At 41.6% G+C, this 27,260-nt stretch overlaps 1 protein-coding gene and 1 pseudogene across 5 annotated transcripts in view; one reads left to right on the top strand and one right to left on the bottom strand.

The window, feature by feature from the left end:
- Positions 1 to 8,390: 8,390 nt before the first annotated feature.
- Positions 8,391 to 27,260, top strand: part of ELOVL6 (ELOVL fatty acid elongase 6) — a 131,182-nt gene continuing 112,312 nt past the window's right edge. Inside the window, exons 1-3 of one of the 5 annotated variants that reach the window (XM_064584953.1) lie at positions 11,222 to 11,477; positions 11,716 to 11,808; positions 12,074 to 12,160. In XM_064584953.1, the coding sequence (XP_064441023.1) occupies positions 11,786 to 11,808; positions 12,074 to 12,160 (110 nt within the window). In that variant the 5' untranslated portion in view covers positions 11,222 to 11,477; positions 11,716 to 11,785. Of the gene's footprint in view, positions 8,513 to 8,830; positions 9,072 to 9,221; positions 9,343 to 11,221; positions 11,478 to 11,715; positions 11,809 to 12,022; positions 12,161 to 27,260 lie in introns of those variants that run through there. The other 4 variants (XM_064584955.1, XM_064584954.1, XM_064584956.1 and 1 more) reach the window with 4 other exon arrangements.
- Positions 14,833 to 15,327, bottom strand: LOC123848319 (large ribosomal subunit protein uL22-like; annotated as a pseudogene).

The following is a 27,260-nucleotide window of genomic DNA, read 5'->3' as shown; positions in this document are numbered from 1 at the left end:
TTTAAGACCTCCTCCTTTAAAAAAAAAAAGATTTCATTTATTTATTTGAGAGAGAGAGGGCGAGCACGAAGGGGGGAGGATCAGAGGGAGAAGCAGACTCCCCACTGAGCAGGGAGCCTGATGTGGGACTCGATCCTGGGACTGCGGGACTCGATCCCGGGACTCCAGGATCATGACCTTAGCCAAAGGCAGTTGTTTAACCAACTGAGCCACCCAGATGCCCCTAGACCTCCTCCTTTTTAAGACCAGTTCTAATAGCACAAAAAGATGGGTAGTTGTCCAAAGGAGAACCATGAGGTTCTTAAGCCCAGGAGCTATAGATGGAGGTGGAAAATTAAGAAATGAGGTCACAGAGGCACCTGGGTGGCTCAGTTGGTTAAGCAACTGCTGTCAGCTCAGGTCATGATCCTAGAGTCCCGGGATCAAGTCCCTCATTGGGCTCCCTGCTCAGCAGGGAGTCTGCTTCTCCTTCTGACCCTCCTCCATCTCATGCTCTCTGTCTCTCATTCTCTTTCTCTCAAATAAATAAATAAAATCTTTTAAAAAATTAAAAAAAAAAAAAAGAAATGTGGTTACAGATTTATTTCCCGGACTACATATTTTAAGATAGAAATAATAGTGCAGGGGAAATTTGTGTAATCTGATTTGTCATTTCACAATATCAATCATTTTCACAACTAATTCCTCTATTTGTGATTAATCTATATTTTTCATATCTTTCAACATGGCAGATCTTTGAGGGAAAGATCTAGGAAATGGTGATGTTTAAAATAAGGAGATGTCAGATTAATGGACAGAGAGAAAGGCAAACCAAAGTTCTCCCTTGGGAAACTGGGGCCATTTCCCTTTTCAGCAGCTCAGGCTTAGGCAAGTTCTAGCTGTTACTCCCCAGATTCTGCTAGTTTCTCTTTCACTTGATCCAATATTGGTAGTGAGAGGATCTCTTGATCCACTTATGGGTTTGTGACAATAACTTCATATTCAGGTGCCCTGTAGAGAGTATCTTAGGAGCATTTGAGGGTATTACTTTATTTATTTGAGGAGTCAAATGCTCACTTTATCCCTGTGGTTGAGGAGAAGAGGGAGAGAGGGAAGCTTGCCCCATGACTGACCGGGTCCATGTGGAATTAAGGAGCTTCCCAAAGTTCCCCAAATAGCAGTGGGATGCAGTTACCAGAAGGGGAGAGACAAAAACAGGAAATGTCCATGTCCCTATAGAAAAAAATAAGAGTATAGGCTCTGTTTTTCTGAAAATTTTCCTACTGATACTGCAAGCTTTGTCCTTTATGTCACTCATTTCCTTATCTCCCCAGATCTTTCTCTAGCTTTGGAAAGTTTTTCTTTCTGTGTTGCTTACTTTCAAATCTCTTTTCAAGCCAATGTTGCATTTGTTGCTTATGTCCAATCCCCTATTATCTTATCTCCAATAATCCCATTTTTTTCTTCCTCTACATCCTGATTGAAAAGTCAATTTTGAAAACTCAAAATGATTAGAAAGTACACTCAAATTCATGACACCCTATAAGTCATTAGACTTTACAACTGGTATTATATAGTGTTAATTTAAAAAAAATTATTCACAGTTTTAAAAGCCTCAAGTATGAGACTTCGAACAGAGTCAGACATGAATAAATCAGTGTGATCTTGGAAAACCCATGTTTTGGGAACTGTTTTACTCATCTGGCAATTTGGAAACTCTATTATTTTCTGGATGGCATTTTTTTTTTTCAAGCTCTTCTTAATTTCCAAAAAACACCCTCCAATCTCTTTCAAAGATTTGTCTCAAGATCGTTGAGTAAGTATAAGAGTTTTCCACATAGTCTAATTAAGAAAGACTCTAGGTCGAAGTTGAATTGGTTGAAAGGAATCTGCCCCTGTGGGTGCCTGCTGTGCTCAGAGCACATGAACCGTAGATGGTCAGGCCAGGAGTAGCATAGCTGTCTGCAGGCTGGGCAGTTTGCCAAGTCATCGCCCCCTGCCTCCTTTGCCTGCTAAGACCATGAAAACATTAGGGACCTTACGGATCACATTGCCCACTATCTTCATTTCACAGAGGAAGAAACCAAGGGCCATAAAGGGGAAGTGCTTTGCCAGTATTACCCAGTAAATTAATGGCCAGGCTAGGAAAGAACTCAGGCCTTCGGACAACAGTCTAGTACTCTTTCCACTATATGCCACACTTTTCCCCTTTCAAGTTCTCCTTTCTCTAACAAACAGTTGAAATGACATCTCCTCTTAGGTCTTGTCTGCCTTTATTCGAGGCTGGTAGGTCTCTCTTCCTCTCAACCTCCCTCCCTCTCTCCCTCTCTCCCTCTCTTTCTCCCTCCTGTCCTTTCTTACATCCTCCCATTTCTTTCCTACTCTGCTAGATACATAATACAGCAGAAGGATGCATAAAATACCTCAAGATTATAAAAACAAATAAAAGAAAATGTAAGGGTCAAATTATAAGGAGAAAGGAATGAGATAAAAAATGTGTATTATATTAAACTAAATCCTTGGTACAAGGGCAAGTCCCAGATTTGCCTCCAAGAGTTCTAACAATGAAGACAAAATGCACAGGAATCTTCCTAACAGATCAATTACTTGAGATGACACAATTATTCTTAGGACTGAAACCAGATGGAAATATTCTTCAGAGATTCCTCATAAGAAAAATATTTGAAGATTTTTTTTCTCCCCCTTTAGGTTATCTGGCCTGGAACAGGCCGAAAAGATAAGTCCTTAGGAGTTTAATTGGTATTCACCGTTAGTAAGTCTTAGCCCAAGTCACAAAGGCGGTAAAAGGCCCTCCTAAAGCTTCCATGATAGAATGACCTCCATGCTCTTCCAAAGGCCCAGTCACTGTCTTCTGCCCTGCCACAATGACTCCAACAGGTGAAGGTTGGATCATGGTAGGGAAGAGACCCACTGAGACCCTTGCCTTTCTTGAGGCCTCCTGTAGAGTCTGAACTGGGACCCATAAAGAGAGAGCAGGAGAGGGTTTGGGTATTTCTTGCTAATTCAAAGAAGTTTATTCATTGTTAGATACTTTCCATGAATCTTCTCTTTTTCTATTAACACAGATAATGAGGAGTAAATGCAAATTCCTAACAGCCAGGTCGTTAATACATCTATTCATATATAGAGAGAGGAAGATCAGAATGAGAATGTAGAGGTGAGCTCTTGAGGTTTCCTTTCACACACAGGTTGTCCAATATCCCCCCAGGAGCTCTATGGTCTTAATAGCAATGATGAAAAATCTGCTTTCATTATCAAATAGCATTCTTCGGGGTTTTGATTTATATCTCAAACAAATTTTTGTACTACAGAATAATTCTGTGTATTGACTGTATATAGGGGAAGTGTAGCAGAATACATCTGAAATAAAGAAAGCAGAAGACAGGTAGAAGCCCATCAGCCCATTGATCTTTCCCAGAGAGGCCCTGAGTCCCCAACGGCCCCAAGACAAACTCATTCCCTGGACCTTCCTTGCCCTCTGCTATTCACTACCAAAGTGAAGAGTCTTGGCTTATAGACTCAGATGGTTCCAGACAGGAAGTCTTGAAGGAGGCAGGCACGTGCTCACAGTGTTGTGAAAACCCCAGGGTAAAACTGGACTTGTGAAAGTCCAGTCTTATTATTTTCTTAAGTCAAATTTCTTCCTCTTGAACTGCTGTGCTCACTGCTCATATACTTAAACTTTTGTAGGTATCAATTTTGGAGTGTGACTTTATTTTTACCTAATTATTTGCACTTCTCTTATTTACATAAAATAGTCAATGTCTTTTATATTTACTTCAATTCCCCCCAAGATCAATAAGGAACATTTGTCAGTATAATAAGATCTTTTAAGACAGGTCTATTTGGGAAAGGGTCTGAGGTATCACAGACCCACCCCAAAATTCAGGGTCAAGAGAAGGAGATACTCAGAATTCTGATAAGGAGAGTGGGGATACTACCCTGGGCATCCCAAAGCATCACTGGAGGGCAGTGGGTAGCAGGATCAGAAGGTGGGTGCCTGGCTCAGCTTGTTCCTTCCACTGTGTGGGAGAGGGCTCAGTCCTGCCAGAGTCTTTAAGGAAGCCCTGGGCCTCAACGTCCCTGTTCCAACCAAAAACCTCGTGAGGAGGTGGAGAGCCATCTCTATTCTGTCAGTTTTTGCTCAGGAAAGGGTTAGGGGTTGGCTAAAGGTTCCTTGGCCTCTTTGGTTTATCAATAAATTATGTCTATGAGAAAAAAATAATTCTTCCTAGGATTTAGAATTTTCAAAGAAGTCTAAAGTGAAGATGTTCAGGAACCAAATATTGATTTTTCTTCTCTATGGCAGTTATCAGTTTATGGATGAGTTTTTAATATGCAATATTAAGAACACAAAAAAGCATTTCTCTTTTACAAAACAATATGCTGTCCACTTTTTGAAAATATCTCCAATAAACAGAGCTATGCAACTCTGGGGCAACGTGGCAGTTTGTGGTCATTTGTTACAGCAGTTCTAGCAAATGAATACAATAAAAAAAAAAAATCATCATCCCTGCCCTTAAGGAAATTTATAATCTCCTACATGGAAGTGGATGGCTCAGGCAGGGCCTTAAGAGCTATGCTAACTAGAGCTTCAAGAGCATCAGAAGCAAGAGTGAGAGATCATCTCTGTGAACAGGAAAAGCCTCAAGTAGGTAGTAGCTTGTGAATATCCAAAGAGTGGACTGAATTCGACAGGTAGAAATGGGGAGTTTGTCATGGAATGGTATCTCGAGTAGAGGGAATTATGGGAGAAAAAGAGCCAAAACTTAAGATGTTCAGAGGATCTCAAATGATTCAGCTTGGTTAAATTCCACCTATGGAATAGAGTTCTAGAAAAGCAGGTAAGTACTATTAGAAAGGCCCAGAAACAATGTGTGTATTTTAACATATTTCTGTGCCAGAGAAAGTTGAGCTGGTATCAAGATCATCCAGCTCAGTACTGTTATTTTATACATAGAAAAGGAAATTAAAGGATGGATCTACTTTCCCCAAGATCAGATAGCTAGGTCTGGAATAAAGTTAGTACTAAAATCCAAATCTTTTGCTTAGTAATTGAGTCATCTTTATAGTAAATTTATGTCTTTCGAATACTGCTTACTCTCTGGCCTAACTTTTTAAAATTTTACTACTAAATATCAATTAACTGTTACTTTTTGAGCCTCAGTTATTTATATTCAATAGTAATTACCTATCTGGTTATGGGTCAGAAACACACACAATAAATCTTTTCATAAAGATTCCTAGTGGTGTTGCTGGGCACCCTCCCAACCTTCCCCTCCATCTTTCCCAACCTTCTATAGCCCCTAAAATAAGTCTAGAAAAGTCACCATTTAGAATGTTTTATTTCTAATATTATGCTACATATGAAATCTTTCAATAGAGAAAATTAAAAATAGAAAACTGACCCATTATCTCACTACTCTGTTAATTCCTGTTGACTTTTTTTTAATGAAATACAAATACATCATAAGAAAAATCAAATACTTCAGAAAAACAAACAGTATAAATAAGAAGTAGGAGCTCTCCTTAGTTTGCTCCCAGGTCTTTCTCCAAACATACATCACCAACGAATTCTTGTTTGTCTTTCCAGAAAAAAAAATTATGTGCAATTGTAAATGTTTTTCTTAATGTAACACTATACACAATGTGCTGTGCCTTCCTTTTTTATTTTCCTTAAAGATATATCTGGAATCCTTCAATATTACAACCTACAGAACCATTTCTTTTAGCAAAGCTTTATAATATACCGTTATAAAGATGTGTCATCATTTAGTTAACCAGCCCCCCATTATTTCCAGTGTTTTGTTATTATAAACTGCTGAACCATATCTTGTACATACATCTAGAATGTTTTTGTTTTGTTTTGTTTTTTTACATCTAGAATGTTTTTGCAAGTATATCTTCAGAATAAGTTCCTAGTTGTAGAATTACTAGGAATTATCATGCGATATTCCCAGCTAAAGACCCTTTAATACCCTGCTGCAGGTAGAATCAAATCCAAATATCTTTATTACCAAGTTGCCAAGACCTGGCCTGCTTGTCTCTTTAACCTGTCAGTTACTCTTTATTTATAACCTGGGGACACACCAACCTTTTGCCCTGACTCCTGCAAACTCCTTTCTTACCCCACAATTTTTGTACTTGCTCTTGCTTCTTGTAACTTTCTGCAAGATGTGGCTGCCTCTTTGCCACTCTGGTTTCAAATCAAAACCATCTTCTCTGTGAGGCCTAAAAGGGCTTAAATGAGCACTTCTATCCCTTACCGTCATACTGATTTTCTTTTTTTCCTTCTTTTTTTTTTTTAAGATTTATTCATTTTTGAGAGAGAGAGAGAGTGTGTATGTGTACAGGCATGGGGGGCGGGGGGGGCCGTTAGCAGGCCGGGAGGGAGGGGCAGGGGAGAGACAGTCTTTTTTTTTTTAAGATTTTATTTGTTTATTTGAGACAGAGCACGAGATGAGCGTGGGTCAGAGGGAGAAGCAGACTCCCTGCTGAGCAGGTAGCCGATGTGGGGCTCAATCCCTGGACCCTGAGATCATGACTGACTGAGCCACTCAGGAGCCCCCGGAAGAGACAGTCTTAGGCAGACTCTGCTAAGCCTAGAGTCTGTTTGGGGGCTGGATCTCATGATCCTAAGATCACTCACTACCTGAGCTGAAACCAAGAGTCTGAGGCTTTTTTTTTTTTGTAAGATTTTATTTATTTATTTATTTGACAGAGAGACACAGCACGAGAGAGAACATAAGCAGGGGGAGTGGGAGAGGGAGAAGTAGGCTTCCCGTGGAGCAGGGAGCCCGATGCGGGGCTCGATCCCAGGACCCTGAGATCATGACCTAAGCCAAAGGCCGATGCCTAACGACTGAGCCACCCAGGTGCCCCTGATTAATTTTCATTCTAGCGCTTCACTCTGTACGAAATTATTTTGTCTTGCCCTCTGAAATGTGAGCTCCAAAAGAGCAAGAGCCCTATCTCATTTCTTCTCCACTGAGTCTCAAGAGCTCATATCTGGTGAATAAATGGTTAGAGGGTAAATGGGTTTAAAATGACCAAATAGGTGGCCAAATTGCTTTTGGGATGGTCACCGGTTTTTACTGCCACTGGCAGTGCCTGACTACCCTTGGAAGCACTTAGTACTACCAAGCATTTATCATTTTTTGTAGTTGTCCATTTTAAAGATCAAAAATAGGGACATATCTCCCATGTCAGAGTAATTTTTCTTTAGACAGTGTTAAGAACAAATCAGATATTTTAACATAACCTCATATCCATCTTTGAAAAATAAACAGGCAATAACAACCATTATTTGAGTGAGAAACAGAGTAAATGAGAATGTTTCATATTGGTTGGAAATTGGTGTGATGACTCGTAAGGGCACTGAATTTGAAAATCAAATCTTTTTAAGACTAAAGACTTATCCTTGCAATATACAGTAAAACGTCTGCTGGAATTTGATTCCTTTCTCACTTCCCTCCCTTCTTTCATTTATTTAATCAATCACTCATTCATCTTACAAATATTTATTGATTGCTCACAGGCCTAGGTACTGTAGAAAATCTTTCTCTCATCAGACCACACCCATCTTCTAGGTCAATATCACCTCGCCTTTATTTTTAAATTCATTCTGACTTGTACTGCAGAATTATCTAGAATGACAACCCTGAAATGGAGAGACAAGGAAAGTCTATACCTGAAATCTTTTTGGGAGGATCACCTTACAAGTTATTGTTAATCATCAACCAATCTAGCCTTTTAAGTAATATTGTATTGGATTTAAAAAACCCTTTCTTTAATTTCTTGTTATATCTTCCTCCTTTACAGAGATATTTCTCCCAGTTCCCACTTTTCATAGTTTCCAGGCAACCTAACTTTGAATGAAAATACCCTCTACTTGGACTACAGGTGAGGTGGGGAAATGAGCACCGGAGTAAGGAAGGGAATTTTCTTCTTGGTCCTAATGTCCACCTAATTTTTAAAGCAGAGGTTCCTTATTATATGGGGCTTGCAATTACATCCATAAATTAATTATTAGGTAACTCCATGTCTCCTATACCTCATTTTTTCCGAACCTGTGGGTAATGAGTGGAGGGACGGACGGCCGGAGTAGAAAATCCTTTTCCTCCTGAGAATAAGGAGGGGTGTAAACAGAAGCTGAGTTTAGGACACTGCTATGAGACTGGGGTTTCAGTAGGGGTCAACATTGCATTTAGCCTTCTCCTCAACACGATTCTGTTCCACCTTCCCGTGAAATATATAAAACGAAAATTTACATATAAATAAAGTTTTTGCATTGGACCAGCTGGTCCAGTTCTCCTATCTGCTAACTTCCTTCCCCCCCCCCCCCCCCGCTTTGTCTCAGTTCGTTAAGTCTACCTCTTGCCGTACCCAAACCCTCCACCTAGCAGCGTCTCTCCCTCTTCCGGCTACTGGTCGCTCTCCACCTTCCATCTCCTCACCCCAGCATCCCCAGCCCGCGAGTGATCGAGGAGATCTGGGGGCTGCCGGGCCCCAGGTTTGCGGTAGTCAAAGCCATAGCTCTGGGGTGGGGGATCCCGAGAGTATGGCGGGGGCAAGAAGGTGGAAAGCGCGTTCCTCTTACGTGTGATCGCAGCACAAATTTGCCTGGAGTTCTCCTGGCGAAAGAGCGGGCAGGTTTCACTGTTTCTTAAACGCCTACTAGCCAAGCTTGCAGGTCCGCGCGCCTGACGGCTGCGCCTGGCAAGCCGAAACTACGTTCAGAGGCAAGGCTAGGCTGCCCACGAGGTTGGGATTGGGGATTGTGAATGACCTCGAGGCCGCTTCCTCCTTCTCGTCACCCTTCCTCCACTCCCCTAGTCACCTTCGCGTCAGCAAAACTGCCCTTCAGGGCGAGAGGTCTCGCTTTCTCTCTCTCGCAAAGGGTTAATTTTCTGATCGCACGAGGGGGAGGAGATTTCCCTGTAGACAAGTAAAAAGGGTGATGGACAGACGTGCGGGCACTAAGACCGCAAGGCATTCATTTCCTCCGCCGGTGGATGCGGACGCCGGGAGGAGGAGAGCGCCGAAGCGAGGACCTGGGAGCCGTGGCACAGGCAATGCTCAACCCTGGATGTAGCTGAGAGAGGCTGGGAGAGGCCGGCCCGCGGAGATCCAGCCGCCGGGGGAAGACCTAGGGGGGTGGGTGGGGAAAACAGGAGAGCATTCGAAATCAAGCGCTTTACAGATTATTTTATTTTGTGTAGAGAACACATAGCGACTCCGAAGATCAGCCCCAATGAACATGTCAGTGTTGACTTTACAAGAATATGAATTCGAAAAGCAGTTCAACGAGAATGAAGCCATCCAGTGGATGCAGGAAAACTGGTAGGTGATGGTTTCGCGTGATACTCTTCCCGGGAGCCCTGCGCGTCTTCCCGCTGTGCCTTAATGTCGGTGTTTTCTGTCTGGGGCGTGAATGGAGCGATGAATCGCAGGCAGCAGAGAAGCTGGTCGCTGAGTTCCCGGGTCTCCCGGGTGCAGGAACCACTGGGGCTGCATGAAGCGCGTGGGTCTGTGAGTGCCCCTGTGTGAACCGTGGCTACACATACATCTTTAACATAGATTATATAACATAGAACATACATGAGTATATAGAGTAGATGTCTGCGCGACACGGAAGGCGGGAGAGATGCTACAGTCCAGATTCCCTACCTGTGCTACCTTCTGATTTTCATCTAGATTTGGGTTTTCTAGCTTGGCCTCCCGCAAGCTGAGTGTGAAAGGCAGTGGAGGAAGGACCCAGGCTTCTGCTCCATTTAACCCTCTCCCGCCTGCGCTCTCTGGTCCTCGCCCTCTCTCCATCCCCCGTGTCCTTCCTTTCTCCTTGCAGCCCTCCTACTTCATTGCCCTACTCTCGGCTGCTCCCCGGCCGGATTTCTCCTTTCCTGGACCCCTTTCCCCACGCGGATCCCTTTCCGGTTTCATTAAGAGGCGGGGGCGGAGGGGGAGGGGACAATGAAAACAGTAATAAAAATGAATGAACCCGAGCAAGTGGAGCCACGCCATTATTAAGTTTCTGTTTTACGGAAACGCCTTTTGGACACACTCAGTTCTAATTCAGTAGGAAGCCGTTGATTGGAGTTGAGACAGAGATCAAAAATCCCTCGGTCTGCAGAGTCCTTGGGGGCTCTTCCCCAAACTTCTAATAGGGAAAGAGTTTTGCTTGTTTAGTGTGTTCCCTCCGCCAGTCCTTTTGAAAATCCCTGTGTGGGAGGCGATCCTGTGTCACCTTGCAATATTTAACAGGGGAGGGTGTGCCCATCTCTCTTCTTGTAGACCGAGCTGCCGTGGCAGACATGCCGGTCCTCTCCTTAAGCCCGGGTCTGGCGATCAGTAAAGTGCACGCTCAACGCACCCCGGAGCTGGGCAGTGGCCTGCAGCCTCCTGGGTGCTCGATGGGAGGGTCGGACTGAGGGGCTCTCCGGAGCCAAGGGATCCTGCCCGCCGCCGCGTGCGCGAGCGCGCGTGCCCCGCGCCGTCACGACCTGCCTTCCCTCCCCCCTCTCATCAATGGGAAACCAAAGACGCGGGCGCGCGGGGGGCCGGGGCTGGCTGGTACGGTAGGAGGGGGTGCCGCGGGCCGGAGCTGGTGGAGGGAGGTTCAACTTCCTTTCCTCCGGTCCCCAGGAGTTGTGACTGGCCCTTGAAGGCTTGGCCGCGGCGCCTGCCTCCTCCCGTCCCGCTGGCCCGCCCGAGGCCCGCTGGCCCTCTGCGGCTGTAGCCCGGCCGAGCCCGCCCCCTGCGCGCTGCGCGCGGGCTGGGCCCGGCCTCTTGGGGGCGGGGGCGGAGGGCACGGCGCGCTCACGCCCGCTGCGGCTGGGCTGGGGACTGCACTGGGTGCGGGGCGTTTGGGGGCCCGAGAGCCGCGTCTGGCCGGAGCCGGAAGCCAGCAGGCGGACGCGATCCGCTCCGAAGCCTGGAAGTGCGGCGGGCACTTGGGGCGCGGGGCTGGGGCCCCTCCTGGGTTCGGCGAGCGCCGAGGGTGGGTCCGGAAGGTGGTGGTACACCTCGAGGCCCGATCCCGTGGGAGTGCAGACATTGAAAGGCCTTTGGCGCCTGGGGAGGCCGACCCCTCTCGGGGCCCTGCGGCCTGGGGACCTTCTCCGGAGGCACTTCCTCCTCCCGCCTAGAGGGTGGTGCTGAAGGCGGGGCGGGGGCGGGGGCCCGAGGCCGCGGGCGCTCGGGGCTGCCAGGCGGGCCCCCTGAGCGGCCGGATCTCTGCAGCTGTTTGTCCGGTTCTCTTGCCACCCCACTCGAGCCCATCTTCTTCCCCCATGAGCGCTGTGTGCTGTTTTCTAGCCTCCCTTGTCTTCAGCTTGGTGCACCTTTATTGAACCTGCCTTTCTGGAGCCGGCGTCCCCTCGCCTTGGCTGCCCCCATTCACGGTCGGCCAACCCTCCCTTGCACCGCCGCGATCGATAGTGCCTCTTCTTTACCGGTTGCCTTTTCTCTGAGGCCAGGTAACCGTTTCCCGCCTCTTTTATGCATTCACTCAACAAGTACACAATGAGCCAGACAGGGCCTTGCCCTCACCGGCACCGAAAATGGCAAAAATGCGCCAAGTTCTTTTCTCCTGTTGAGCTCTCATCACTGTATTCCTTCTAGTTCTTTAGGGACCGTTCTTCTGGCAACATCTTTCCTAGCTTTTATTTATATGCATGAATTTTTACATGTCTGCCGGTGCCTCCTTCCTTCCAGACCGTCAGCTCTTTAGGGCATGGTTCTTGTCTCATTCGGAGCACGCTGAAGAGAGCTTTGTACATGGCAGATGCTGGGGAAGATGCTTATCCAGTGAGTTAAAATGATTATTGGTGCCCATTTTATTGCCAGGTCTACCTGTTAATACCTGAAGTTTAACATATTTGGCCTCCCCCTGAGTTTGAATGCTATGTCATAGGCACGTACTGGGATTTTTCCCTTCCTGACTTTTTCTTTGTTGACCCTATTTTTTTAGCTTGCCTTTTGCAGTCAAAAAGCTCTACTGGCTGTTTCTCTTTCCTTGCAGGTCTCCCCGACCTTAATTGTCTTGCTTTCTCCTTTTTATCCCCTATTCCAGAGGGGGTGCATCTCTCCCGGTATCCTGGGGGTCCAATTTTCTAAGCCTTCCCCACCAAAATCCCAACAGCAAAAAGTCTCGACCAAGGTGCGTAAGAAAACGATTTTCTTTTTTCTTTCCCTTCTTAACAGGAGTAGGGAGCTCCTTAACCAAGGCTTAAACCCTCTTGGGGGCAGGGGAAGTTTAGGAAACCAAAGCTTTACCTTTACAAAATGGTTTGAAATAGCTTCTGGGCGACAAACACAATATTGTGAAGCATCTACTCTGTCTTTTGAGCAGTCATTTGCACTTGTCCTTAAGAATGTCTTAGGGCCTCAAACAAAGCTTGTTAATGTAGAGAATTATAACTTCTCTCTCAAAAAAGAGCTACCCGGTCCTTTGAAGAATTGTGAGAAAGGCCAGGAGTGTTGTTTTGTCCGTATGCTGTCTGTGCGCTCCGTAGCATTATTTAAGAGAACCTTAAATAAGAGTAGTTTATTAGCCATATCCTATATTCCATATTCATTACCTTATTACATATAAACGTTATGGTCCCCTTATTTTGGAGTGGTATTTGTGTAAACACTAAAGTGTTCAACTGTGGCAAGTTTATCAGGCTTATTGCTGCCTTAAATGATTAACCCTATACTCATTGTTCTAAACACAGGATAGGTACATAGACCTTTTTAATTTTCTAGCAAATAGTTTCATGTATAATAGAGCAACAGTTGAAATGAATGCAAAGTCATAAATATATTTCCTTGGAGAATCCTCCTGAGACCTCATCTTGAAACTACACGGCAAGTTAAAAATATCTCCGGTAATGTTATCCGGTAAATAGGACTTTATTAGATGAGGTAGAGGTAGAGAAAAAATGCTTGCTTCTAGCTCAGTAGCATTTTTGACTTCCAATTTTACACTGAAAAGCCCTGTCTGTGATTTTACAACATTGAAAAGAAAGGCATTTTGTCCCTTAAGGAGATGTCTCGCCTTGACCTGTTATGGCCACTAATAGCTGACTTAATTTATAAGTGCTGCTAGCCAGGAAGCGAAATCACATAGTGACTGGTCAGGCAAGGTGACATAAAATTCACTGAGTGAGAAAGGCAGCTGGGCTCTGCCTTCTCTTTCAGCAGCCTGCCAGGTTCGTGCTAACAGCGGTGGATGCTAGTTAGTCGCTCCAGTTGTAATTGTCTGGCCAATGATGATTATCTTCTGATGTCGGCTGACAGGCTGTTCACCAATAGGAAAAGAGGAGGCCTGTGCTGACTGCTGTAACATTATGGCTGTGAGGTGACGTCATCACAGGGCTTGCCTAGAACCTCGTCAAGCCCTCCCCTGCTCCCCTCTGGCATCCTTCACGTATCCAGCCTTTCAATGCTTTGTATATTTTTCTGACTTTCTCCACTACCCCCACTGAGGTATTTATTGGTTATAAGGCTTTTATTGTTTACATTTTGTGTTCTGTATTTTAGGGTCTACAGGATAGTGTAGGAATTTTTAAGATTAAATACTACCCAAGAAAGCCTTTTTATCCGCAAATTTGTTATTACTAAGACAAAAATTAGAAGAAACACTATTTAAAAGGAATTGTACATTGTTATATGTGAGGCTCAGAAAGTAACATGAGGTACAGTTTCTGTATTTAAGAACATTATAAGCCTGACTTAGTATTTTACTCAAAATATAGCATCATAAGGCATGTCAAACTTTTAAAATGCAGGCAGAGTATTAAGCTGTTGTTTCTCATGTAGTGACAATTGTTCTGAATGGATCCCTAAAATCCTTGAAATCTGCTATATTCGTTTATAAGAAAAATGGCTGGAGAATAGTGCAGTCTGCTCTCCTGAAACAGGAAAGGCCAGAGTCTCATTTAATCAGTGCCACCACAGCAACTACAGATTTGGTCAGCTATCTAGGAAAATACTATGTCCACATAATACTCATGTTTCTTGCCACTTTGGGGAATCACAGTTCATATTAGTTTTAGGATTGAAAAGTCCTAAGTGTGAGGAATTTAGCATGTCATTGAATAAATTTTAAAGAGCACTGGGATATTGGCCTAATAGCACTAGGTTAAGAATGAGAAGGCTGAGAAAATGTACAGAGAAGAAAAATATGATCTATGTTATGGTGTTAGAAAATGAAATGTGTGGTAACTATGATCTGAACTTTTATGTATCTTTTTAGAAAAGATGTATTTTCGTGCAGTCCTTGGTGTTTTAGGATTCCCAGGGATAATGGAAATTATTTTATGATCATATTATCCATCCCTATATTTGCATTAGTTATAAATAGTATATGATGATAAAATTTTTACATAGGGCCTTTTGTTAAATTGAAGGTTGAATTTTGTGAAGGCTTGTTGCTTGTTGCTTTTAATGTTAGATGATGATAATTCTTAGGGTATCAGGATCACATTGTCATTTAACTCCAGTGTCTGAACCCACTCCAGATCTAAGAGTTGCTTTGCATACTTCTTGAAAGAAGATTCTTTCAAGTTAGACAGTGGAAAAGCTGTGGGGTTGGAGGTGAGGGATGGAGACTTTTAGAAATACTTAGGAAGGCATAAAATAACCATCTAGTCAGTCTTTAGCCAACAAAGCAAAATGAAGGAGTATGGCACTATTCAGTTAATTCAAGAATTCATCTTTGCTTCAGTGATCTGGATATTTTAGGTACAAGTATTTTTTTTTCTTTTGAGGATACTTGAAATATGTTTAATAATAGATAACCAACATTCTCTTTTTATTCTTATTTGCATTTATCCTATGCAGAATTTACTCCCGGCCCATAAGTTTTTGTTTCTTCAGTCTCTTCTGAGATATCTTTTTCTTCTGTGCAACCTCCTCTTCTGGTTTAGGAACAACCAGCTCTTTTTCAGTAAGGATCATCTAGGTGTGGCAAGGAGAGCTCATGTGTGGGTTAATCCAGCCATGAGCCCTGTACGTTCTATGCTGCATCTTGGGGACTTTGTTCACCCGGATGTGCTCAATGACCAGAGAATCAACATCTAAACCCTTAAGTTCAGCATTACTCTCTGCATTTTTAAGCATGTGCAGTAAAAATTCAGCACTTTTCTTGGGCCACCAGCCCTGTGTCCAGCCCCACTGTTTGGCCTGGGCACACCTACCAACTCCACCTTTGTAGCGACAGAATGGCACACACTGCTTCTGCAAAGTGACATCCTTCAGATACTTGGTGGCTTTTCGGATATGCATACCCTTGATGGCCTGGGCAGTTTCACGTGTGTTCCTAAAGTGAACACGCAGATTTGAACCTCTTGATTTGTATGATATTGTAGGGGTTTCGAGGACAAGCATTTTCAGAGGTCACCTCAGGCCTCTTAGGGGAAGAGGAGGGTCCAAGTATTTTCTAACATGAATTATGTAAACATCATCTCAATGATCCACTTAATTTTTCATGTATGGACATAGGTGAGCTGGGCTGCCCTTTATTAATAGGAACCAGACAACAGTCCACAAACTTGGCCTTAGCTCTTTACCTGTTCTGTCTTCTAGTCCCTACCTTCAAGTCTTCCTGCTCCCATTTACTTTCCACTTATCTTTGTTAAAAGAGCACAGGCATTTACGTAGAGAAGTTACCTATGTATACCACAGATAGATATTTCTATTGATAACACTAGAAAACCTGAATGAAAATAGAACGTGGCTTTTTTTTTTAAAAGATGTTTTATTTATTTATTTGAGAGAGAGAGTGAGCAAGTGAGAAAGAGCACGAGCAGAGGGAGAAGGAGAAGCAGACTCTCCACCAAGCAGGGAGCCAGATGTGGGGCTTGATCCCAGGACCCTGAGATCATGACCTGAGCCGAAGGCAGACGCTTAACTGACTGAGCCACCCAGGCACCCTGAAAATATAACATGGCTTTATTGAAATGTTAAAGTTCATAACTTTATCTCTTTTCAGATTGTGTAAACAGGCAGGTACAAATGTGTAACTTTTGGCATACTCATAGAATTTAAATAGCATCCCTAATTATATTTAACTTCCAATCATTTTATTTTAGAAATAGATTAGTTCTTAAAAAAAATTATTGTTTTAGAGTCAAAAATGAATTTGTACTTTTAGGCCTGTTGAGCAAAAACCATTCCAAAGCATTGGGTCGTGTAGGACATCTAAGTTCAAGCTTATATGTTTATTGTGATTCATTTCTATACTGAGCACTCAAAATTTTTAGTCTTAAGGTTCTTTATCCTAGTATATTGGAATGACAAATATTTTTAGGAAAATCTTCTGTTTAATCAGTCACTCACTGTGAACTTTCTATAATTTAACTTTAAAGCCTGTCTGCCCCCCCCCACCCCCCCGCCAAATGTACAAGTGAAAAAGATTTACACTTATCTTTGCTGAGATGAATAAGACATGCTAATTACAAGCAATTTTGCTGGATGGACACTCATAGTTTTCTAATAATTTTATTTCCTCCAGGGGTGCCTGGGTGGCTCAGTCATTAAGTGCCTGCCTTCGACTCAGGTCATGATCTCAGGGTCCTGGGATCGAGTCCCAGGTTGGGCTTCCTGTTCAGTGGGGAGTTTGCTTCTCCTCTCCCTCTGCCTGCCACTCTGCCTACTTGTGCTTGCTGTCTCTCTCTCTCTATCAAATAAATAAATAAAATCTTTAACAAAAATTTGTTTCCTCCAGATTTTCATATTTTAGTATTTTTCTTTCTAAAAATTTTATAGCTAATTGCAATATGATTAGGGGAGTATCGTTGACAATGTATTTTGGGCTGGGGGATCTCACTGTTTGTTTTTTGTTTTTGTTTTTTTTTCATCTGAGACAGAGAGATACAGAGAGAGAGAGAGCATGAGCAGGGGAGAGGCAGAGGAAGAGGGAGAAGCAGGCTCCCAGCCGAGCCAAGAGCCAGACGTGGGGCTCGATCCCAGGACCCTGGGATCATGACCTGAGCCAAAGGCAGATGCTTAACGACTGAGCCACCCAGGCGCCCCGATCTCACTGTTTTTATTTAGGTTTATGGTCACATATTTTCAGTGAAATAGGTATAACCCCATTTCTTAAAGATACATTTCATATGTTTTAGTTCAACCCTTAACTTTATTAACACCCATCCTTGGAGCTAGTGTTTTGTTTGGTTTTGTTTCTTTAATTGATCCTTTGAGTTCTGAGGCTGAATTTTTTAATTCACTTTTGAATTCATTAACTCTTAATAGACAGTATACATCATTCTTTGAAGATTATGAAAAAAACCCATGAAATGCATGTTTATTATATATTTTGTTAGGAGAGGTACAGGCATTTACCTAGAAAAGTACACATGTATAAAGACATTAAAGTGACTTTCAAAAAATGAAAACCGATACCCCATTATAGACCATGTCTTTTCTATTTCTTGCTATTCAAAGAGCATCTTGCTGCATATACTTCTAAAATTTGCTGCAAAACAGGTCCCAATTTAATTGATTTTTGTCAATTTTTCATGGAGCCAAACACAGGGCTTCAACCCAGAACCCTGAGATCAACACCTCAACTGACTGAGCCACCCAGGTGCCCCTTGCCTTTTGTCAGTGGTTTTTAAAACTAGTTAAATAATTTGATTTTAAGATTTTATTTTATTTTTTTTATTTGACAGAGAGCACAAGCAGGGGTAGTGGCAGGCAGAGGGAGAGGGAGAAGCAGAAGCAGGCTCCCCACTGAGCAGGGAGCCCGATGTGAGACTTGATCCCAGGACCCTGGGATCATGACCTGAGCCAAAGGCAGCCGCTTAACCAACTGAGCCACCCAGGTGCCCCAATAATTTGATTTTAATAAATATTTTAAAACCACAAAAACTGAATGTTTAATTAATTGGATTTATCCCGATCACTACTTGGATTTATCCCGATTATTAGTAAATTTAAAAAATCTTTGATATAGTTAGTAATGGCCGAAACCTTCAAGTTTTTTTGTTTTTTTTTGTTTTTGTTTTTGCCTTGTAGGCCCAGTTGTTCCTTCTATTCCAAAGGTGGTGTTAGTAAAATGTAAAAGCTTTTAAGATACTTGACCCACTCTAACTGGGGTAATTGACTCATTCAAGGTGTAGTGAGTTCAGTGGAATTGAATGCTTTGAAGTTGAGAATTTTATGATATTGTTTTAGGAGGCTCAGTGGAGAAATAGGGGCTAGTTGAAAAGGTTTACGCCTGAAACTTTTTTTTTTTTAAATGTGTGAGATTTCTATTAAAGTCTTTGGATGTGTTAAGCATTTAAAAGCTGAACTAGCAGTGGTTATCATTACAATAAAAGGGAAGGAAGCTCAATAAAGGGACTTAAATATCAATGTCTACGGTTTCTTCTCAGTTTTATGACTTTTTGGCAGACTTAAAGATCTTTAAAAGTGGGGTAGATTTTCTTTATTTTAGAGTAATGATACTAATAGTTGGTACATAATTGTTTACTGATTGCAGGCATTCTTTTTTATTTTTTTTAAGATTTTATTTATTTATTTGAGAGAGAGCATGAGCAGGAGGGGAGGCAGAGGGAGAAGCAGGCTCCCCACTGAGCAGGGAGCCCTCATTTGAATAGGAATAAATACTCAATCAACAATGCACTTGAACACTTGCAGCACGTTAAACACGGAAGGAACTTGTGATTTTAGTCAAGGATCTCCCAAGTACCTCTAAGAAATTTTCACTAAGGGATCCTGAACACGTCCGGCCAGGATCTCTATGAAAAACACCTATAAATGTTGTAGTGAACATTAAACTAGATAGATACATAAGTACCTTAATCATTAAGAAATATTTCCTGAATATTATGTGTTCATCTATCAACACTTTCAGAAGTGGGGAACACCACGTCACCTTTAATGTTGCTTCTATCATAATTCCAGTTTTGTCGCAAGCGATGACACGCAGATTCGGAACCTTTGTTATAAAGCATGCTTTCTGTTTGCTTCTCTTCCACGAGCCTCATACATTCAACCTGTTTCTGGAACTCCGGGAATTTGTATCCACCTGGCGCTGCCTGTACCCGGTTTTCCTCTCACTAAACCTCCAGGCAGGTTTTAGTAGCTAGGGTAAATAGTCACCCACTGTTGACAGAAGGAAAAAAAAAAAGATGTGTGGGTCAGGGATGTCCCTATTCTTTGAGGTCTGTTCCAGCAGTGTGAAGAATTAGAGTACTTTTATTTGTTTTGTTTGTGAGTTTTAAATTCTTTATCTCGTTCTACAGAAAGAAATATTATAGGCAAAGACATGAAGGCATTAGAAAATGTAAGGATGCGGGAATAAAACATCTTTAATTCTTATCCGAGGTAGCCGCTATTCTTTTGCCACATTTCCTTCAGCTTTGTTTCCAAGTTTTTTATATACTTTAGATCATTCAGTGCATACCATTTACAGATTGAGTTCCTTATTACGTGCCAGGGACTGCACTGGGCACCTTACATTTAATACATCATCTCATTACAATTTTTATGTTGCTTATTTCCCTCTTTACATTATAAACATACCACTAAAACCTCTCCAGAAGTATATTTTCCATATATTTTATTGTTTGGTATTGTTTGGACCTAAATTAATTTAGGTAACCATTGCCTTACTGTTGAACATGTTAAGTGTCTAAGATTTTGCTATTAGAACTAGTCCTCTGATTATCATTGTATATTAATTTTTTTACTTATCTGATAATTTCCTTTGTATAAATATAAACTATAGCATGCAGGGGAATTACCTCTTTTTTTTTTAAGATTTTATTTATCTGACAGAGAGAGACACAGCCAGAGAGGGAACACAAGCAGGGGGAGTGGGAGAGGGAGAAGCAGGCTCTCCGCGGAGCAGGGAGCCTGACGCGGGGCTCGATCCCAGGACCCTGGGATCATGACCTGAGCCGAAGGCAGATGCTTAATGACTGAGCCACCAGGCGCCCCGGGGAATTACCTCTTTTAAGGTTTATAGTATTTATAGCTTGGTTGATGCCTAGAAAAGAAGAACCAATTTGCACTCCAGCAAGGAAGGACAGTTTTCATATCCTTCTTAGCACTGAAGATGATCACATTTTAAAAAACTTTGATAGGGCGCCTGGGTGGCTCAGTCGGTTAAGCAGCTGCCTTCAGGTCAGGTCATGATCCCGGGGTCCTGGGATCGAGGCCCTGTGTCAGGGTCCCTGCTCAGCAGGGAGTCTGCTTCTCCCTCTGCCTCTGCTGTACCCCCTGCTTGTGCTCTCTCTCTCTTTCTCTCTCTCTCAAAATAAATAAATAAAATCTTTTAAAAAATAAAAATCTTTGATAAGTTCATGCAAAATGGGATATCCCATTGCTTTAATTTATATTTATTTGTTTTCTATTGAGATCCAAACAATATACTTGGGTTTATTTTCCATTTGCTTTTGTAAGTTCTCTCTACTGGCCTTTCCTAGTTAGCTATTATTTGCTTACACTTGGGATATATTAAGGATATTTGCTTTTGTCCAGCATGACAACTTTGCCGTGAATAATTTCTTCTCTAGAGTGACTTCTAGCAACTAGTTTAATATATGAAATAGAAATGTAGTTTCCATCACCCTCTGAATTAAGGGAAACAACTGTGCTTATCTCTTTATAAATAACCTGTAAGTCAACAGCCCCAGGGAGGAAGGGAGAGAGGAGAGAAAGCCTGGAGACTGGGCTTCAGTGTGGAGAGAGAGGGAGTTGTCTCTTGGACTTCCTGCAAATTTTTAGACTCTTATTTGCATTTATTTTTCAGTTTTTCACAGGTGTGGTGAGGAGTATGCCCTGTGGTATTATAGTATGGTGGTTAAGCACATGGACTCTGGAGCCAGTGTGTCTGGGTTCAAGTCCTGGTTGAACCACATAGCAGAGTGACTGTCTCACTAGCAGATTAATTAGCACCTCTGCTTCAGTTCCCTCATCTTTAAATGGAGAGATGATAATAATAGTATTGGGGATGATAATGATGGAATCTACTTTAGCAGATTGTGAGAATTAGACGATTTATTATACATGAAGTCCTTAGACCAGTGTCCAGGACTGTATATAATTTTTATTATACCTTTATTGTTGTCTGCACCATATATTCTATGGCATCAAAAGGAAAAAGGAGGAATCATAATTAAATTCCTGTAGAACTGAGGTAACCCCAAATGGCTGTGCAGTCAGTTCTCCACATAAGACACAAAGGCCCGTTACCTAGGAGCCACGACCAACAGATAGGCATTGAGGGGAAAAAACAAGAAAAAGAAAAAGTGTGACATTCAACTTTGCTGTCAAGAAATCTATATTTGCAGTCAAGAAATCTGTAATTTGCAAGATCCCAACAAGAGAAAATATTGTTAATCTAAATGTGGTTTAAAAGAAAGTGTGGGGGCCAAACTCTACCATGAATGTTGGGAGCATTTTCAGAAGCTATGCTTTATCTTCCATCACATGTAACAAACGGTGTGAAATCAAGGCAGTCCTGGGAATAGATGCTGATTACTAATTTATTTCCTATAAAACACCTGAGATTATCTCATTTAATAATTTATTCAGCAAGAGTGTGATGGTGTCTCTATTGTGTTACATACGCTAAAGGTAAAACCACTATATCAATGAGTGAAATGATAGTGGCTGAAAATTTTGGAGTTATGAACTTCCAAGTTTGTTCTTCAAAGTCAGGCTTTGGTCATTGCTCAAAGATATGTATATATATATATATATTTAATTTCAATGAAAGAAGCATGGCTGTGTGGTTTCTTAGTGAAGTAAAATAAGGGAGTATCACACATCGGTTTTCTCTTATGTACCGGAATCGCAGTGGGCTCGTGGTGGGGAAACTAAAGTCGAGTCCTTTCTTTAAGGTTCCCAATTTTCTCATTCTTGAGACAAGGAAGTCCATTAGGGGTTCCCAGGGGATAGGGGAGCTTTTCGTCCACATGCTTATTCCTTCCTCTCTTAGCTCCTGTTGAAGGAGGTCATCGAGAGCGCATGACCGCCTGTTGACCCTCAAGCTGGACCTGGGCATTTGGAGGATCCTCATCCCCTCCCTTGTTTTTGAGATGTATGTTCTTCCCATTGTTCCCCTGCTAGAAACCACTTCAAGGAAGCATCCTTGAGAGAGTACTGTGTTATAGAGACCATCTGGACTATATACGTGACTGAGCCCTGTGAAGGCCTTTGTACCAACTCTTAAGATTCTGGTACGCAGGTGTAGAGATCAGCTCGTGTTGTGGTCTCTGAAGACAAGCCCCGTATGTAAATTCCCTTGCTTATTAAATCTGCCACATACAAGTCTGGCCTCTTCCTTCAGTCTCCATGCACAGGGGACCAGTTTCGAATTTCTCCTGGAGAACTTCTGAGGTTACAGCAGCTCCCCATCTGGGCCTGGAGTTTGCATGGCAGTGGGCAGGTTGCACCCCTCTTTGTGATGGCAGCACAGATGAAGTGTGCCGTGCTATTAGAGGTGTTTTATATCTAATCTCTAAGCTAATAAATACTTAAGTTGTAAGTGGACTGTCCCCCTAGGCCCATATCAACTGTAGAGAAATTCTTCTTTCAGACCTAGTGTTGTAGATACTTGGAATCTGTGGTTTTAACAGTAGCAGTTTTAACGTGGAAAATGACCCAAAGGTCCAGGAAATGAAGCATTTTTAAAAATTTTTCTGAGGTCAAATTTGAGAAGCATTTATTTGTCAGAGCGGTTATGTTGGGCTTTCTCTTATTGTCCTGTAGGTAGGAATTTTTATGAAGTGTAGAAATTCTACACTCATGAAAAATGGCCCCACGAAGGAGAATAACACTTAGTACTGACATGAAAGTAGGAGATGAGTAAGAGGTCTAGGGACATCGTGATGCATAATCAGAAAACACAGATAGTTTCATGGAATTTTCTACATTATAGGAGTGTGCTTCACACCTTTTGCTCATACCCTTCTAAAAGAAGGTTCAAAATCTATGTACTGCCTGACACGTTTAAATTTTGTCATTATAAGCTGAATTAATTTCTTAACAGAGATAGAATAAATAAGATGAGGATTAGCTAGTTAAAATAAATACTTAATGATGTGCGGACAGATTTACCTGCTTTATTGAATGATGCCCAGTGAATCTGAAATTCCGTAAACATTTTTATCAATACTTTTATTCAATCGATGGCTCTAAAAAACATGTCACATTCCACAATAAAAGAATCAATGGCACTAACCTATATGGCTTCTGTTTGTTAAGAATTCAGAACATCTCAGTGTATCTTAAACTATGTTTTCTTGACTGCAGAGAAGATTATAGATAGAATTTCCATGTGTGTTGTGTTCATTAGGACTACTTTCCTAACAGGGTAAAGCAATTTCTTTTTTAACTTGGTCATCTACTGTCAGAACCTGAGGACTTTCTTAAGAAGCCCCCTTCCACTGGGGGTGGCTCCGATTGTTGAGGCTGTTCTACATGTTGACCTGAAAGTTGTGTCCCTCTGTTATTCCTCCATTAGTCCTAGTGCCAACTCTACCTGTGTTTAATTCCCGCTTCCACATGCCCATCGTGTATGCGTTTGAAAATTGCTATAACGCCCTCTTTAGGCTTTCTTTTCTAAGCCATTTCTCATATATTATTTGCAGCCCACTGGTAATCCACATGGACGCATCTGAAAAATAAAAAATTAGGACCCCCATGCTTTTGGTTTGGACAATTCAATGTGACCGACTAGGAAACTGCTAATCAATTTTTTAAAGCTTGGTACATATATGTTAAAATGAGCAAGTCTGTATTAGAGAATAATGGTGGGGGAGGAGGGAATTATAATTTTAATCTACTGGAAGGTCAGCCTTGTGGTCCTTTGGAACATTACAAAGCTCCTATTGTACATATGACATTCTGGAAATTTTAAGGACTCTTATCAGAGAACCACCAGGGTTATCTTGAGTTGTAGCAGTTTTCAATTACTGCTCATGCAGTCGCATTTGCAGAAATCCTTTTTTGAACCTGTATGTTGCGATTGCTGATACTGTTTGTGGTGACATCATTTTTGTTGGTACTTGGTTCTTCTCTAGTTCTTTGTAATTATTGAGTTCTTTTTCTACTGATGAGGGTAGTTTGGGGTTAAAAAAATTCGAGAACCGTGCTATGTCCTTGAACAGGACCTTAAACAGGTATTTTGGCAAGACTCATTTAGAGGAGGTGGTTTCTCTTCAGAATACACATGAGCGGGCTTCTTGTCAGAGATTCAGAATGAGTATGTCAGTAGGAGTATGGAGGTGCCAGGTGCCGTGAAAAGTCTTCCCAGGTAATTGTTAGACTTGCCTTAGCAAGTACTGCTCTGTATCATGCTGATTCCATCATACATTTTTTGGGTTTGTCTTCTCAGACCATTGATTTCACAAACTGAACTTCTTCCCATTTGCCCTACTTCCTTTGTTGCCTGCTTCGGGACAAGATATCACTCTTTTCGACACCCTTGTTTCCCTCCCCTTCCTCCTCACCTCTAATTCATAAGTGCTGCGTGATCTGGCCCTCGATCTGGCCCTCGGTTCATTTCTTTTGGCTCATGGCCATTGCCACTGTTCTGCTTCAGGCCCCGCCTTGCTTTTTGTCTCCTCACTCACTTTCCTCCCTCTATTGTCTCCCTAGTCTCTCAGTACGAAGTCACAGATCCCACCTTCTGTGGTTTCCCACTGTCTATATGACAAGTCCAAATTGTTTTGGTTGGTTTGAAAGGCCATTTAAAATCTGGCTCCAAAGCACCTTCCTAGTGTTATGTATTGAAGTAGCCCTCGACCCAGGCTCTCTATTCAAATGCAAATTAAAAATCCTTTTTCCTCCCCACCCATCAAAATCCACTGGGTCTTCCTTTGTGGTTTGCAGGCACTACTTGACTCATAAATAGATGAGTATTTTTTCTTCTAGCTTTGAAATCAGTGCCTATCACAGAATTTGGCACATAGTTGTGTTAAATGGACAAATACGTATTTGTATGGATACTCAAGCCTATTCATTCACTTTCAAATGTATCTGATTTATCATCCAGTACACTTTATATTGTCCTTAAGTGAATCATGGGACACTGTCCAGTGCCTTATTGAAACAATAATAAACATATGCATTCTCTTCTTCTAATTTTATTTTTAAGAGGAAAAGGTATTAATTTATCATGACTAATTTTTAGTGGAACTGTGTTCATTGTTGGGGATTATTAGTTCTTTTCTAGACACTCAGTCCATCTACTCTAATCAGAAAGAAGTCAAAAGACTTACCTACAGTGAGGGTTGGGTAGGACTGTATGCACAGGAACAAAGATCAGGAAGAAAATAATACCAAAATGGTAAAAGATAGTTGTATCAAGATGGTAAAATGGTAGTTATGTCTCCTTTTGCTCTTCTAGTTTTCTATAATCTTTTTTATGTTATATTCTGAGTATGTATGAGTGGTGTGATTATGCATGTGGTCTTTTCAATTTTTTTTGCATTAACTATAACGTATTTACTGTTTTTATAATAAAAGTTGCATTTTACAATGGTGTATTTGATACCAGGTAACAAACACTTTTTTTAAACTAATGCATTTTTAAATAAACATTTAAAAAGGCAACATAGTTAAACAGAAACAGTTTGTGGACATTGAATTGCACAATCTTCCTTCAATAAATTTTCTCAGATTAAGGTAGAGATGAGCCATACTATTGATGTTACAATAAATTTCCTCCACTTTCTCCAATTGTAAATTATACAGTTTAATTATTCTTTAGTAGGAAGGGGTTGTACATCTTTAAGCGGGGCGGGGTAGTGGGGAGCGGAGATAAAAGACAATTAATTTGACTTTAACATTACAACTTTTATGCATGGGCTTCCGGAATGTTATCTAATAGGGCAAAGTTTCCCCAGAGACAAGAGTCATCTAATCTAATAGAGATAAAAGATTAAACATAAACCTGTCCCTAGAGAGAAAAAAATGAATAGGATAATTGGCTCAGGGACCTTGTGGCATCTGGAACAGATGCTGTACACATACCTGGAATTCATCATTAACAAATATTTCCAGAATTGTGGAATGCCTGGAAAGATCGTATCTCCTTTGGAGGAGCTAGAAGGATTTTGTTTTTCTCTGTGAAGGGTTAGTCCAGAGGCCATGCTGTGTAGATCCAGAGAACCTGGTGTATATTGGTGCGAAGTCCCAGGGATGAGGTTAAGAAGAGTGTGACAGAGCTTTTTTACGGGACTGCTTTGTAGAGGAGATCTTATCAGTCTTGGGCATGGCTTTGAACTCTTGCTTCTTCTGGACTTCCTCTTAGAAAAAGATGGGGGATTGCCATTTGAATACAGGAAAAGTAGTATTTTGTTTTGTTTTTATGTTACCAGTGTTTAGGAAGAGCTGCCATTTCACATTAGTCTTTTCCTCTCCATTGTCTCAGCCAGCAAACAGAAGGGCACAGGAGAGAGGAAAGGGAGGTTGGAGGAGAATGGTTCCAAATCATAATGGGATACAGTTTTTAAAGATCTCTGTAAATGATCTGATGATCTTTTGGTCCTATCATTTCTGTAAATTTAGAAAAAGTTCTGCTCTTAAGCTATTGACAACTTAAATATTCTTTCTGGATGCAAAAAAACAAAAAAACAAAAACGATAGGTAGAAATGTCCTAGAGGAGCAAAAAAGAATATTAAGTACTAAGGAAAATATTGGACATTTACTATGCTTCAGGTTTATTAGACTTGATTATTTTTAAGAGTGTTATTTCCTCAAAAGATAATTTTTCTTGAAGTAAATTTAAAAATTTAATCTACTAAACATTTGTGACTTTCTTTTTGTCACCTAAGAAGAAAATGTATATTTATCTCCTTTCAGGTAATTTTTTTTTAAGGAAGCCTTCTCCTACTATAGAGATTTATTTTTTTTAAATTTTGAAAACCACCCCCAAATAAAGCATAGTTTCATATTCTAGAGCAATGTGCTTATATCAGCTTAATATCCAAATTACAATTTACTAAGCATAAAATGTTCTGACTAGCACAATCTCTGTGGATATGTAGATGCAATTCCTGCCAGGAGAGAGTAAGGGCTATATGATTGTATTTGACTTTTTAAAACATTAAAACAAAATTTTTCACATTATACACTTTTTTTTTTAAAGATTATTCATTTATTTATTTGACAGAGCCAGAGAGTACAGGCAGGGGGGAGGGGTAGAGGGAGAGGCAGACTCCCCACTGAGCAGGGAGCCCGATGCAGGGCTCAATCCCAGGACCCTGGGATCATGACCTGAGCCCAAGGCAGACGCTTAACTGACTGA

Source organism: Mirounga angustirostris, unplaced genomic scaffold (genome assembly GCF_029215605.1).
Source record: "Mirounga angustirostris isolate CCGP_5_RB_7025 unplaced genomic scaffold, mMirAng1.0.hap1 SCAF_2, whole genome shotgun sequence".
In the NCBI taxonomy this organism is placed as follows: domain Eukaryota; kingdom Metazoa; phylum Chordata; class Mammalia; order Carnivora; family Phocidae; genus Mirounga; species Mirounga angustirostris.
Note: the sequence above shows the minus strand (reverse complement) of the source record. Positions and strands in the feature narration are given on the sequence as shown.